Source organism: Protomyctophum parallelum (assembly GCF_964188405.1).
Source record: "Protomyctophum parallelum genome assembly, chromosome: 15".
Lineage (NCBI taxonomy): Eukaryota > Metazoa > Chordata > Actinopteri > Myctophiformes > Myctophidae > Protomyctophum > Protomyctophum parallelum.
This window is the reverse complement of record NC_139710.1, coordinates 16,225,759-16,239,772: the sequence shown is the minus strand read 5'-3', so window position 1 is coordinate 16,239,772 and position 14,014 is coordinate 16,225,759. Positions and strand designations below refer to the sequence as shown.

General features: G+C 41.8%; 1 protein-coding gene across 1 annotated transcript in view; it reads right to left on the bottom strand.

The window, feature by feature from the left end:
- Nucleotides 1-12,730, bottom strand: part of ipo11 (importin 11) — a 196,512-nt gene extending 183,782 nt beyond the window's left edge. The window contains exons 1-5 of the mRNA XM_083785031.1: nucleotides 12,631-12,730; nucleotides 8,643-8,792; nucleotides 6,926-7,026; nucleotides 5,695-5,767; nucleotides 3,458-3,661 (exon numbers count right to left, since the gene is read on the bottom strand). Coding sequence (XP_083641157.1) covers nucleotides 3,458-3,661; nucleotides 5,695-5,767; nucleotides 6,926-7,026; nucleotides 8,643-8,780 — 516 coding nt within the window. The 5' untranslated portion in view covers nucleotides 8,781-8,792; nucleotides 12,631-12,730. The remainder of the gene's footprint in view (nucleotides 1-3,457; nucleotides 3,662-5,694; nucleotides 5,768-6,925; nucleotides 7,027-8,642; nucleotides 8,793-12,630) is intronic.
- Nucleotides 12,731-14,014: the final 1,284 nt, after the last annotated feature.

Genomic DNA, 14,014 nt, shown 5'->3' with positions numbered 1-14,014 from the left:
TAGACTGCTAGTGTTGGCATAATGTGTATAGGCATGCCACCCGACCAGCAATGTCGTCAGAGGGGAGAGCAGTTCATGGGCCATTTCATTCACAGCTGCACTGTTTAATGGGGCTCAGATTTCCCTGTGAAGGATGCCCCATGTTGCTTAAAGACAAGCTTCTTGGGTTAGATGAAGCCCCCTCTCTCATCATCCATCTATCCCTCACTTGTATTGCCGCTTCTTTGTAACTTCAGCATCTGGTCTGATATTTCACACCATTATGACAGTAACACACACACACACACACACACACACACACACACTGATGGTAGAAGATCTAGGTTCTGACCCAAGTTTCATTAAGAAGCTAAACAGCATCTCCTACAGGCAAATCATGGTACTGCAAAAGTATGGATATTCCTGCTGCTACAGACATTCCCAAATGATTTGAAAAAATAAAAAAAGACAACGAGATGACATTTCATTAGAAGTGTTCTCAAATTTGTCACAGTGCCATTCCTGCACTATCTGGCAGTGTATTTGAAATACATGAATTGTATGTAATATCAAAGCCATTCTAGGGCTACTCCTGCACATCACTACTTTACCAGCAACCTAACAGGCTTTGCCTCCCTATTGTGAAAATGTCCAATCGTCAAGAACAAAACATCCTTCTGCAGTGCATTGCAACTTTACATGTGCACTTCTTTAAGTTTTTGTACATAGCAGCTCTTAAGGCCGGGGCTCCACTGCAGCTATCGAGCATCAGTCACTGTCAGCGCCAGGGAATGTTCCCTTTTTAGTCATTGAAGGGTGCTCCACTGCCGGCGTTGCGATGCGTTCGATGACGGCGTCCAACCACAAAAAAAGTAAGTTTCTAGTGCATTCCTGTCAGAAGTTAAGATTTTTTAAAGAAATCTCTCCTTGTTCTGCTGTGCACATTAATTTGGTGATTGGAGACTAAAGGCCTATTCATAGTCTGGATTTTCGGTGGTGAGGTGACCACCGCTCCGGTGGTGAGCTGACCACCGGAGCTGAAATAACGTTGAGCGGTGGTGAGTAAAAACAGAGAGAAGGGCTGGAGCGGTGGCGGTGAAGAGCAAACCACCGCCACCGCTCCAGCCCTTCGCTCTGTTTTTACTCACCACCGCTCAATGTTATTTCAGCTCCGGTGGTCAGCTCACCACCGGAGCGGTGGTCACCTCACCACCGAAAATCCAGACTATGAATAGGCGTCTCTCTCTCTCTCTCTCTCTCACACACACACACACACACAACAGCATGATCGCTGATAGGGGGAACTGTTCTTACTAGCAGTAGCAGCCATAATATATTAGCATATGCTCTCTAGCATCACATAGCCAAAAAGGAGTGAACTCTGATCATTGTTAAGCAAAAGGGTCACGGAGATTCTGCTTTTTCCCTGTGCCCACTTCAATGCGCTTCTGAAGCTGCATTCATACACAGGTGGAACAAATTAACGAGGAACAGCTAACGAGCAAGCTATGCTGTCAGTGCGCAGATCAGCTGTTTTCGTGGTGTGTGTGTGTGTGTGTGTTGGGAGAGAGAGATTGATAAAGAGCGGGGGAGACGTGCTGCACTCTGATCGAGACGGATATCTCAATGGTTATTTTTAAAATTAATTAGAAACAAATGGTCCTCGAATATTCCTGGCGAAGTTTGAGTCCTAAAAAAATGTCTAGGGTACAGCCTTATAATAATAATAATCGCTATAGCATTGCCTCGCTGTGTTTAATTTTTTTGACCGCTCCGGTTGCTATGCACGGTTACCAGGGTCCTGTTCCATCACTGTGTGCGAGCAGTTCCGACAGACCCAGACCAAATCTCTACTGAAAACACACCTTTTCTCTTTGGCATTTAATTGCACCCGATCGTATTATTTTAATTATGTAGCCTACTATTTGGCTATTTGCCTGTGTTTTTTTAAATTATGTTCTTTTTGTCTGTGCGCCGATGGTGATGTTCCGCTTGTTTCAGCCTGTCAGCTTCTGATGTTTTAAATGTGCTGTATAAATAAAGTTTGATTTGATTTGATAGGCCTATATTGGAGCAGGTGCTGGCAAATAACTAATTACTGTAATGCCAGTCAAGTTGCGCAAATGTCAGATCAATTAGCAGAGCGGAGCTACTCTCACTCATGCACTGTCTGCAGCACAATGATGACCAGATCTCTTCTTTTTACTTAGTATGGTTTACTTTGAACCATAAACCATAATATGATTGACAAACCTTGGAATGAAATTCTTCATCGACCAACAGCACATGCAGCATGACTATGAGGCAACTTGTCTTACTCTTAACTATGTGGGATTTCTCCCATTACATGAAAGTGCCTGTATACGGATACGCACACTCACAGTCACACTAACTTTATGATCAATCAAATCAACCGTGGTTGATTTTATTTCGGACATGTGTCAGGCTTGAAGAGTTCATTCATGTTACCGTTCGTTTACAATTGACAGAGGAGTTTGGAGTTTTTTTATTGAGAGGTAATGCCTGTTTCAGTCGCTGTTTAATAATTGTTAAATAAAAGACCAATCCAATATGCGCTCCTCTCTACTATTTGTATCTTCTGCAGCTATATCGCTGTTTTATTATATTATATTATTAATTGTGCGTCACTGCTCGCCACCTTGTAGATCTTCACAGTCCTTCGCATCACAACTTGTAGTTCTGTTGAGTGCTTAGATCAGTGACTTTCAGCATGGTACTGTACATCAGCATTAAAACACTGCAGATTTTACTAAAGGTATGTAGTCAACTAAGAAATGTGCCCAAGATGTCTGCTTTGAAATTACTTGTGTTTTTTAAGACTTGCTGATCTCAGCCTCTTTCCAGTAGTAATTTAAAAATATTGAACCCAGGACTCGCTTCATTATAGGCTACATCAGAGCCTATAAGTGGTACTGTACACGCCTTAACCACTAGGATATTGGTGCCCCAGAATCAATACATTTCAACACCTCTACATTTCACACAGTTTTTTTAAGTCTGAGAAAGAGGAAAGCAACAGACAGTATAAAAACATATGGTTAAAACAAGTGTGGTGTTTGCATGCTCTCCCCATGTCCCTAGGTACCCTCAGAAAAAACATGCAGTAATGCTAGTCTCTAAACTGCCTCCCCCTGGCCTGCCAGGGCGCCTGATGGAAAGGAACTGGTTGGAATAACGTGTTCCTTCCACACGCTACATCCAACCGGAGAAACTCCACCCTGTCAGGTGAAAAGAAGCGGCTTGGAAGGATGCATGAGGTCAGTCCGTTGCTCTCCCCAGATTGGCAGAGGGAGTGTAGCACCCAGGATTACATTAAACAATTGAAACTAGGTGAAAAACATGGGTTACATCGTGGGTAAACAATTTGCACCCTGACATCTAGTCGGGAGGGCCGACATAACAAAAACAAACCAGTGACATGACTGCGAGCGGTCGGCCATGTGTGCCTACTACTCACGTCTTGGAAGAGCCGTCTGTCCTGTGCTAGCCGCTTGGACGCCAGCGTCTTGGTGACGTGGTAGAAGGTTAGTAGGGCCCTGTGCTGCTGCAGGCCATCCTGGCCCTTTATCGACTCCAGGAGGATGGGAATGAGCTCCGGCCACTGCCTGGGGCAGTCCAGACGGGCCACCTTGGCTATGAGCACGGCAATCTGGGTCGCTATCTGGCAGGAGGGGCAAAGAAACAGAAAAAAAACAGTTATATGAAAGGTTGTAGTGGTGTGTAGGGATGCACCGATCCGATACTCGATCCGATCCGATCCGATAATTATGTGTAATTACAGTATGAAAACAACTCTACCTCCTCTGTGACACAGCAGTGTAGTATTGACAGAATAACATGTGGAATGCAGCCAGGCTAGCCTGCGCACACATTAACCTGGTCTAATTGTTGCACAGTTATTTAATAAATAATTCAGTGCATTTATATCTGTGTTTGTTACATTTTGTTTTACAAAGTTGGGAAAATAATGTTTAAGTCAAGCCTTGATGTTGCCTTACACAAAATAATGATTCCAGACTCCACACAGTGAGGCATACAGCTTAATAGGTTATTACGTTTCTTTGTGGGGGGTATCGGATCGGTACTCTGTATCGGCAGATACTGGACCCCCATGTATCGAAATCGGTATCGAATGCCAAAAAGCCGGATCGGTGCATCCCTAGTGGTGTGTATGTGCGCGTGCATGCGTGCCTCTAAAACATGTTCCCCTGAACAGACGGTAAAGGAGAGCAATTGCATGCAGATGGTAATAAAACAACCTCTCATTTGAGTAGACAGCTGTGAATGGAGATGAATGGTTTACACAAACGATGCACAGCAAAGTGGAATTGATCCCATTTACACAGCAGCCACAACTGATTCAGCATGATGCTTATTTCACACACATACACAAAACATGAATTCCCCATGGTTGGTTTGCCATTGTGGTTATATGTTATGAATATGAACAATAGCATATACCGGTAGCTGTTTTTCTCCCTTGTTTGTCATTCATGTAATCTACAGCATATAAAATAATTTTATACAGGCTTAGTAAAGGCTGTTGGCCAATGTAACCAGTGAAGTAATTGTTTTGTAATTACGGTCAAAATACAATCACAATGTTACATTCAATCCTTTAAGCAATCCACCCACACTCACACCACTGAATTGAACTAATCAGGCCTCAAACTCAAACATGAAAAATGGCCCCTAGTGGTTTGGTTTGACAAGGAGAGCCAGAGACATGGGATTTGAACAGTCATTTCTCTCTGTATAGACCTATCAGTCATGATGTAGTCTTAAAGAAACCACGACGAATGGCCACAACTCAAAGTCAAAGCAGTTTAGAAAGAGAGATGCACATCCATCTGTACTGTAGGGATTAAGTTCGATCAAGTCATTGCACAGGGCATTATAAAGCACATGTAGACCTGTTCACCAAACCTCTTAAACATTATTTATATATTTAAATTGTTTATTTCGATCCTCATCCACAGTATCACAAAACACGCACTGTAATCAAACAATTATTTCTGGTTGATCGAAAAGGTTTGAATCTGCCCCACCACATATATTCAGTTGAGCTAATTTTAGGAGTGGAGTTACTTGTGGAGGAAGTAGGAGCTTCCTCCACTAGTAATGTTATCACTGTGCAATTCCATTCTGCGATAGCTCTTAAACTCTTAAAATGTTCTAATTTTAAGTAATTTCCATATAATTATATGAAAAAATAAACTCACTGTATATTGTTGTATATGGACTAGTAGTATGTAATTATCAAAAGTTGTGCCTAAGCTTATCAAATGTGAGAGAAATTAGTGATGTTAGTAAACTTTGAGAGCAAAGCTAAAGTCAGAGCCTACAGGTGGATGCTGAGGTGCAGGACTGGAGTGATGAAAAGCGGGAATGGTTATTAGCAGCAACGATACGAATCCGAGCAGCAGTGGAGAAGCAGCATAGGTAGAGTGAGTGTGAGTAAGTGCATGTGAAATTTTAAATAGACCTTCTTATTACAGAGAGGACGTGTGCATGTGACATCTGAAACACACCATCATATTACACAGGAGGCATTGGATGTGTGTTTCAGTGAGAAGAGTGTATTATGGGGCTATCAGAACTCCATATATGGATGTTTAGGACAAAAAATACTATAATACTGGCAATACAATCTCAAGTGTCGTCTCTGACACACACACAGTCCACTCCACTGACCTGGTTGACTGGCTCATTGAAGTTTGTGATGAGGCCAGCACGCAGTGACATCTTCTCCTCTTCTGACAGGGCGCTGTTAAGACAAGGATAGAAAATACAATATATACTGAAAATAAATACAATATATACTGAAAAGAATGGAGGCAAAGATACAAGGGAGTCAAAACGCAAAAGGGATATGTGAGGGTTGCACTTGTTGTAACAGTGCACTGAGAAGACTTGGTGGCAAAACATGCTGAATATGTAAATCCCACCATTACACTGGACACACCCCCATGGCACAAGTGAAGACCTAGCGTCAGACGTTAATTAGCACCCTCAAAATAGGTTTCAGTGTTTCAGTGACACAGAGCTGCTGTGGTAGGTTAATGCTTGCAATTTGCATGTGAAGTTTGCAGGTGTAATAGCTAAATATATAAGAAATATCTTCGTTACAATGAGATTGTGCTAACCAGAGAGGTTTTGTTTCTCCATCAGTGGTATTCATTCCGTTTGGGATAGGAAATGCTATTCTGTGTTCACTTCTCAAACTTGTTGCTGTCACTCACATGCACTACCCAAGCCTATAGGGAGGGACATGGCAGTGATCCAAATATAATCACACTTGGGTCCCAACTCCCAAGTAACAAATCCGCCCTGAACAGCAGCTGAGCACATTACATGAACTTTCAGATGAGAAACTTAGATCAGGAGAAAACTATAGAGACAAAGGGAAGTAAAAGGGAAGGTAATAGAAGACATAAAATGGTGAAACAATGTCCCTCCAGTGTGCCGAGACAGAACTGATTGCCTCAGGGTTCGTTAGGTGCCAGCCCGAGTCATGTAGGTGTAAAGGGCAAATGCTCCATTCAACTCCCAACAATGTAATGTAGACAGAAGCGATCAATATAGACAGAAGCGATAGATGGAAAAGAATAAATTGCTGAATAATTACATAACATGACTGATTAAAAAGGACCAAATTGAAGCAATATACTGCAACTCCAGAACAGGCACGACAGGTAATACAACATGATGAAATAGGAACAGAGAGAACAAGAGAAAATGGCATGCAATAAATCGGTGAGTTAAAAAAAGAAAAGAAAAGGAGCCTAAGTGGAAAGAGACAGACATGACAGAGGATCAAAGACAAAAACCAAGAGACAGTAATAAAGATCAAGAGACAAAACCCCAGAGATAGTACAGACAGTGACAGACGGAGATGGGGATGACATAGGCAGGGGGTACTCACTGTGGAGCAACTCGTCTCCAGTATCTGTCAATGCCATTCTTGAAGTACAGCACAGCCAGCCACCTGACGTTCACATCCAGCATGTGGTTGTTGAAGATGTTCTGCATGGACGACATCAAAATCAGTGTGACAAGTTATTTATAATGTTTATAGATTTAGTAATTTCCTGGAAAATAAATAAAACAATTTTAGGTAGTTAAGCCGTACTCCATGCCCTCTTAAACCCCCACCAAATTCTCAACCTCACAGATTAGGGCATTAAGCAACTAGTCGACTATTCAACTAGTCAACTAGTAAATCCACTAGTCGACCATGTTGGTACTAGTTGACTAGTTGATAAAAAAGGGGGGAAAGGGGGGTTTTGTAGGCCTCAAGATCAGCAAGATTATAGTTATAGCCAAGAGGAGAATTAGCAAGAGAGGCCAACTTTGCTTTACTTCCCGTATCTGCGTGAGGTGGGCGGCAACATTATTAGGAGACGGGAAGAATGTTGGAGTCTATTCATTTCCAATGGGAGAATGAACGTGAACACAGCTTAATGGTCACTGAACTAAATACTGGACCCAATCATAACAAGGCACAAAATATTTACAAGATATTCATAGTAAAGTGTCTTCTTTTAGCGAGACAAATCAGGAGAAAATCTACTTTGTTAATGACATATGTAAAACGATTATAAACTATCCTGTGCCCAAATTATTGCTGGCATACTTGGTCTGCATATTGAGACGGGCACATATGTTGGCACGGTTGAGGAGGATAGATTATGTAGTCTGTGTGATCTAAAGGAAATTTAAAATGAAATGCCATTCTACAACTCTATTAGGGAGAGACTTTTTAATAAGATAGATCCAAATCATGAATTTATATGGTTGGAGAACTAAAACGACTACCGGTATTTCAAAAGTACACCTTTTCACTAGCCTCATTCCTTGAAAAGGCCTGGTCAATGAGGAGGAGGGCCATTTACATGTAAAATGGCCTTGTTTATTTGTTTTCATTTTTGTTCAAATACTGTACTGTACAATACAGTATTCATGTCTTTAATAATGCATTTTGGAATATGAACAGGAAGGACTGTAATATCAAATGTGTCATATAATCCCATGTGGGATGGGCCAAAGTGGCATGACACGAAAATAAATATTTCAGTCATTCATTCATTCATTATTTAAAAGTGAAATAAAATGTGTGTTCCAATGCTTAATAATTAATTAACTAACTGCCTTAGACTCTTGGTTGATGGGGGCTGATTTTGGAATCATGCATGCATTACCGCCACCTACTAGACTGAGTATGTGTGTGTGTGTGGGGGGGGGGGGCTACAAATGGGGAGACCATTTGTAGGCTTTGTGTACCATTTCGCCTATGGTGGCTCCAATGAAGTTGGCCCATCTTCATACATAAACCATCTTTGGTTTTAGTCACCAATGTACACAGTTTTACTATTACTACTACTACTATAATTACTATTATTACTACTACTATTACTATTATTTAAAAATAATAATAATAATTAAAGCCAGTCTGTGAAAGCCCTATCACAGACAATGGTGGCCTGCATTTTGGGGGCTATATTTCCCATATGTAAAGTATAATCCACTGACATTGTGTGAAAAGAAATGTCAAAGGATTATAAATATTTCAACTTCAAGCCCCAAATCCCTCACATGTATGTACTACAGTATACAGAGCTCCACCATTATAAATCTCCTACCAGCAGAACAGAATAGAATCCGGGCTGGGTTTCCCATTGTCGAAGCTGCTCCTCTGCAGGTTTCAAGACAGCCGTGTCCTGACTGGTGGCCTGGGTCAGGGCCTGCAGCACCACCGAACTGGCACTGTCTATATCCATAGCTGGATATACCTGAGGAGGAGGAGGAGAGTTGAGATGAGTTCAGGCCTAGGGATGTATAAAAACAAAAGATAGTTTTGAGTTTTGACTGGATCTTTGAGCAAGGAACTTTTTAAGATACTTTAGCATTATACTAAAATACAGACAAATTTCATCACCCAAAAACAGTCTGAAAGATTTAGGCTACTATGCCTGCCTTTTGCAGTCTCTCCTCCTACAGTAACAGTACATGCATTTTAATTACTGTAAACATCAAATATTGATGAAATCACTGTCAGCCACGCACTGTGATGAAGAAACAGTTCACTCCATGATATGAACACGGAGACAACTCTGTCTATTCTATCCCCTAGCCTACGTAGACAGAGAATATGCATTCTAACTTCACAGCTCCAAAGGCATCCTTTGGTTTCAAAAGTATAAATCTCAGGGAGTTAGGTGTCTCATCTTCAACTCCTACCGGATCCACATATCATACCATACCACCATGGCCTAAAAAAGCAAGTCAAAGTTGTTTGTGTGAATTCTATCCTCACACCGTTCAACATTGCCTCCAGAGTAATTTCAAGGGTAGATTGATGTGGGAAAAAACAGGATGGATTGTTTATTTCTTCATAGTTCACACAAGGGGGGGGGGGGGGGGGGAATCAAATATTCCTGTCATTTTTTGAGCGGTGCCTAACCGCTGCATTATGTAGCAATGTGTGTGTGTTCTGTGTATACATGTATGTAATAAGTATGCATGTCCCTGTGTCTGCGCCTGTGTATGTCCGAGCACGGAAAGCTGCAACACAGTAACTCTGTCATTTCTCATCCATTTCGAACACGGGAAGACTCGCGGGAACCGAGCCACCCCCTGGGCATGTTCTTGGGGGTCTGAATGTTCCGGGAAACCCCCGGGCACCCCCACACGGTAACTGTAATTTCTCAACGGAACCGGGCCACCCCCCTGGGCGCGTTCCTGGGGGTCTGGATGTTGCAAGGACCCCCACACGGTACAGTTGCACCGCTCACTTCACACAGGTGTGATTTTAAATGCATCTGGGGATTTATGACTGGCATTAGGACAAAAAAGGTTTTGAAAAGTAAAAAGCTGTGAATTATGAATGTCCATCAACTATGTCAAACAGAAATCTCTTCTCAACTACTGTCAGTGAGCGGCTGATTCTGCAGAGCAGTTTGCTGGCAACTTTCTGATAAACTGGCAGTTTGAGTGAGTTTCCACTAGGAGAGAATGTTTTATGACCTTAGCAAGGCCACCATCTAGTGGTATCAACCAACATAACACGTACAGATTGAAGCTTAAACTCGAGGGGCTGTATTTTGCTTATTACCTAACTTGAGTAAACTAAAGACCTGGAGGCGTGATCAATGCTCTTTGGCCACTCAGAATAGCCAAATGGCATTGATCACGCCTCCAGGTCTTTAGTTTACTCAAGTTAGGGAATAAGACCTGGTACTTGAGACACGCAAAATACAGGCCAATGTGTCAATTGCCAATCCAACCGGCCACTTTGGCAGGTGACCAATTCTTCAGATGTCCTCTTCTACTTAAAAAGCTACTAGAAGTGGTTAAATAAGTCCTGTACTGTACAGTGGTGGTTATCACTTCTCAAAGTGAAATCCGGGGACCCCCATGGGTGCTTGGGGTGGTCCAGGGGGTTCCCAGCCAATAATACAGCATCACTTTAACCACTTTATCCATATACTTTGGCGATAAAAAAAAAAAATCGCCATAATACATACCTGTCCTGAACTATTACAGCAGCCTTTAAATTCTAGTCAACATTACAAGAATCTCAGACACAATACTACACACCACATTGTGTAAAAAAAAATATATTTGTCTGTACCAGTTAGATAGTGGATATGAAGCATAGTAAACTAGAGGCATCAGACAGCAGCACCTCTGGAGCAAGAAGTTGTTTAAAGTTTTGCTCAATGACTGACAAGTACAGAGACACTGGCTAGTGACTAGTGACCGATCACCAGTGTTTGACAACTTAAAGGGTAGAGCGTCGCAGTCCCGCCCCCTACCAGGGCCCAGAAAATTTCCTCAGACATTTCAAAAAGTATTTATTTAAAGACCTTTTAAGCGTCGCACAAAGCCAACTCGAGTTGTGAGAAATCATGAATCAAATAATTAGAAAGAAGAAAGAAACAGCAGGTTACAACACTTTTTTGTTGTTTTTATTCTATGTAATTATTTGTTTGGTCCAAAATATTGTGTTTGTTGTCATGATTTGTCACAACTCGAGTTGGCTTTGTACGACGCTTATAAGGTCTTTAAATAAATACTTTTTGAAATGTCTATGGGAAAAATGAGAATTATTTCCTGGGCCTGGCGTCGTCATGAAAGGGGCTGGGACTGCGACGCTCTATGGGGTTCATTTTTACTCTACACCAGCTGCAACAATGTTTTGTGTAAAAATGGAAATACAGACAAAATGTAATCATTATTATCTTGTTTTCAATCACAGCAAGTGCATGATAATACTTGAGTTTAATATACACATTTGGGTTATGATTGGTGATGAAGATTATATAATACCATGTCCCCCTATTTGTTGATGTAAACACTAAACACCAACCAGAGTTCGAGAAGGATACAGAAATCCTTTACCAGCAGAACTATTCTGAATATACTAGTTGAGCAGAGCTTATTCATTAAAATTAATTCGGGGTCCATGGTCAAGTTAATGAATAACTTCATACCATTGAATCCTGCAACTATAGTGCCCACCATAAATACTGTACATAGAAATTAAACTATCACTAAGTAAAATAACAATCTGTGGCATATTGCTAGCTTGACTCTAGTGGAGGTGTTTAATAATTTAGGTAAATCACAGTCAAGCAAAAATAAATGTTATCACTTGTTGTTCACACAATGGAAGAGTACGATAGGAGGACATAATGAGGTAAGTGCTCAGCAGGTGCATCCACCATCAGCCCCACGAAATAAATGCATGAGGTCAAACAGATAAGGTCAAAAACAAGCCACATACGTCAGACAATAGGAAAACTGTAGTGAGCTAATTAAGTGGCTCTAAGCTAGTTGACCTGCCCTGGAAAGCAAAGGCAGACAGAATGGCAGTTATAGCTATAGCACTAGCAGCAGCTAACAACAATGTCACACATCACACACACACACTCTCGTCTCTCTCTGTCAGTCCACACGTCGCAAGAATTTATGGTTTACTCCAGTCTCCTGTCCAGCTAAATAATATGCTCCCCTCCCAGTTGTATACTTAACTTTACAGTTTATTACTTTATTTCACAAAACATGACGCGTTTCCAATGGGAGAAAATGGCAAAGCCATGCAGTCACGTCGCCATGCACTTGTTTCAATTTAAAATACGTAAATGTGTCCATTAACAAAATTCAAGCGTGGCCCCAAAGCCCTTATGTGGTTGTTGCTCAGGTTATAAATGCTGAACCCGCAGGTCTACCCAAGCTGAGCTGAAGTTTAGAGTGACCCTCACAATGTCTATGTTTATGTATTTGACACAGTATTCTGCAAATAAATGTGTACGAACACAACCAGCTCATTCTGGATTAACTGAGCCACAGATATGTCATTGTAAAGGCTAAGGGAGGGTGAGACGCAATGAAACATTATACAAATCTGTTTTCCATCCACCAAAATAATCTGGCAAAAGTCGCGCACACCCCAAAGCACCTGGCTAGCTTTCTGCTAACTAAGCTAACATTACTCTTAACAGTATATATTGTTACTTTTCTCAACGAAGCCGGGTCGACAATGACGAGTCAACTACTCCGTGTAATTACATATCTCCTCTTCAAATTACGCGATTTCTACGTCAAATAGGATGAACCCGCACTCACCTAAAATAAAAATGACACTCAGTCAGTAGAAAAACAGAAGCAGTGGCTGCTGCAGTAGCACAGTGTCAACACACACACGCTGCTACGAACGATGGCGCCAGCAGAACTCCACACCGGCGCATGTTGATGACACAGCCTGCTGCCTGTGAGTTTATTATGTGGAAATGTGTTGTGATTTTGGTTGACGATCCATGTGGTACCTAAAGAGTCGCCCAAAGGATGTGACTGTGACTGCATGGTGCTGAGACTGCATGGTCACATGAGTGATGTTTCAGTTTAGTTGCGAGCAGAACAAGAAGACAACACTACAGCATCACGTATCACACAGCAAGTTCTGAAATCTGGAGTTTATTACACATACTGGTTTGATTGATTGATTGAAATATTTATTAACAGTTTGTAGAATTTACAGTACATTTTAAGCACAAACTCAATACAAAGACTGTCAACTGTGAGTGGACGACCCAATTAAGCATTACACTTGTTTACAACAGGGTCCACATTGTTCAATTCATCAAAACATTTAAAGACATACAAACATTTAGAGACATACAAATAGACATTTCTATGTAGCTAAAGAACAGAACAGGAATTCATCATATGGGAAGCAAAAAAGGGAAAAGATACAATATACAGTGAGGGAAAATGGGGGGGGGGGGTGGGGGGATTCAGATTTTACAGAGGCCAGTTTCGAATTGCAGCCATCCGTAGGTGCCCTTTGAGAGCGGTTTTGAAGGAGTCAAGGGATTCACATGTCTTAATGACTGTTGGTAGGGCGTTCCACATTTTGGTGGCATAGGAGCGAAAATAATTTAGTCCCTTGTTTGTGCCGAATCTGGGTTGTACATAGTTTGTTGCACTCCCTCTGGTGTTGTGGGTGTGGACTTCGTTTACATTAAGGAAGTATTTAGACAGGTACATGGGTATCTTGGTGGTGTATCGAATCTTGTGGACCAGACCCATTGCAAGATGCTGTACTCTGTCGTCGACCCTAAGCCATCCCAGCCTGTCAAAGTGGGCAGGGGTGAGGTGGGTTAGGGGGGTGAGGCCAAGTAGGAGCCTGACCAGTTTGTTTTGGGAGGTCTGGAGCCTTGTTTTAAGGGCCTTTGAGGTGCTGTGGTACCAAGAGGTGGATGCATAGTCAAAGAAACCTTGTACGAGGGCTCCTGTTAAGGTCTTCAAGGTGTTTTTGCTGACCAGTGAGGAGATCCTGTAAAAGGAATCTTGTTCTTTGATTGACTTTTTTTGATTACGTTGGTGGCCATTTTATCACCGGAAAGATTGGCCTCCAGGATGGAACCTAGGTAGGTAATTTGATCTTTTCGTGTGATAATATTGTCACCCACTCTAACCAAGAAGCCATCTGCCTTGCTGAGTTTACTAT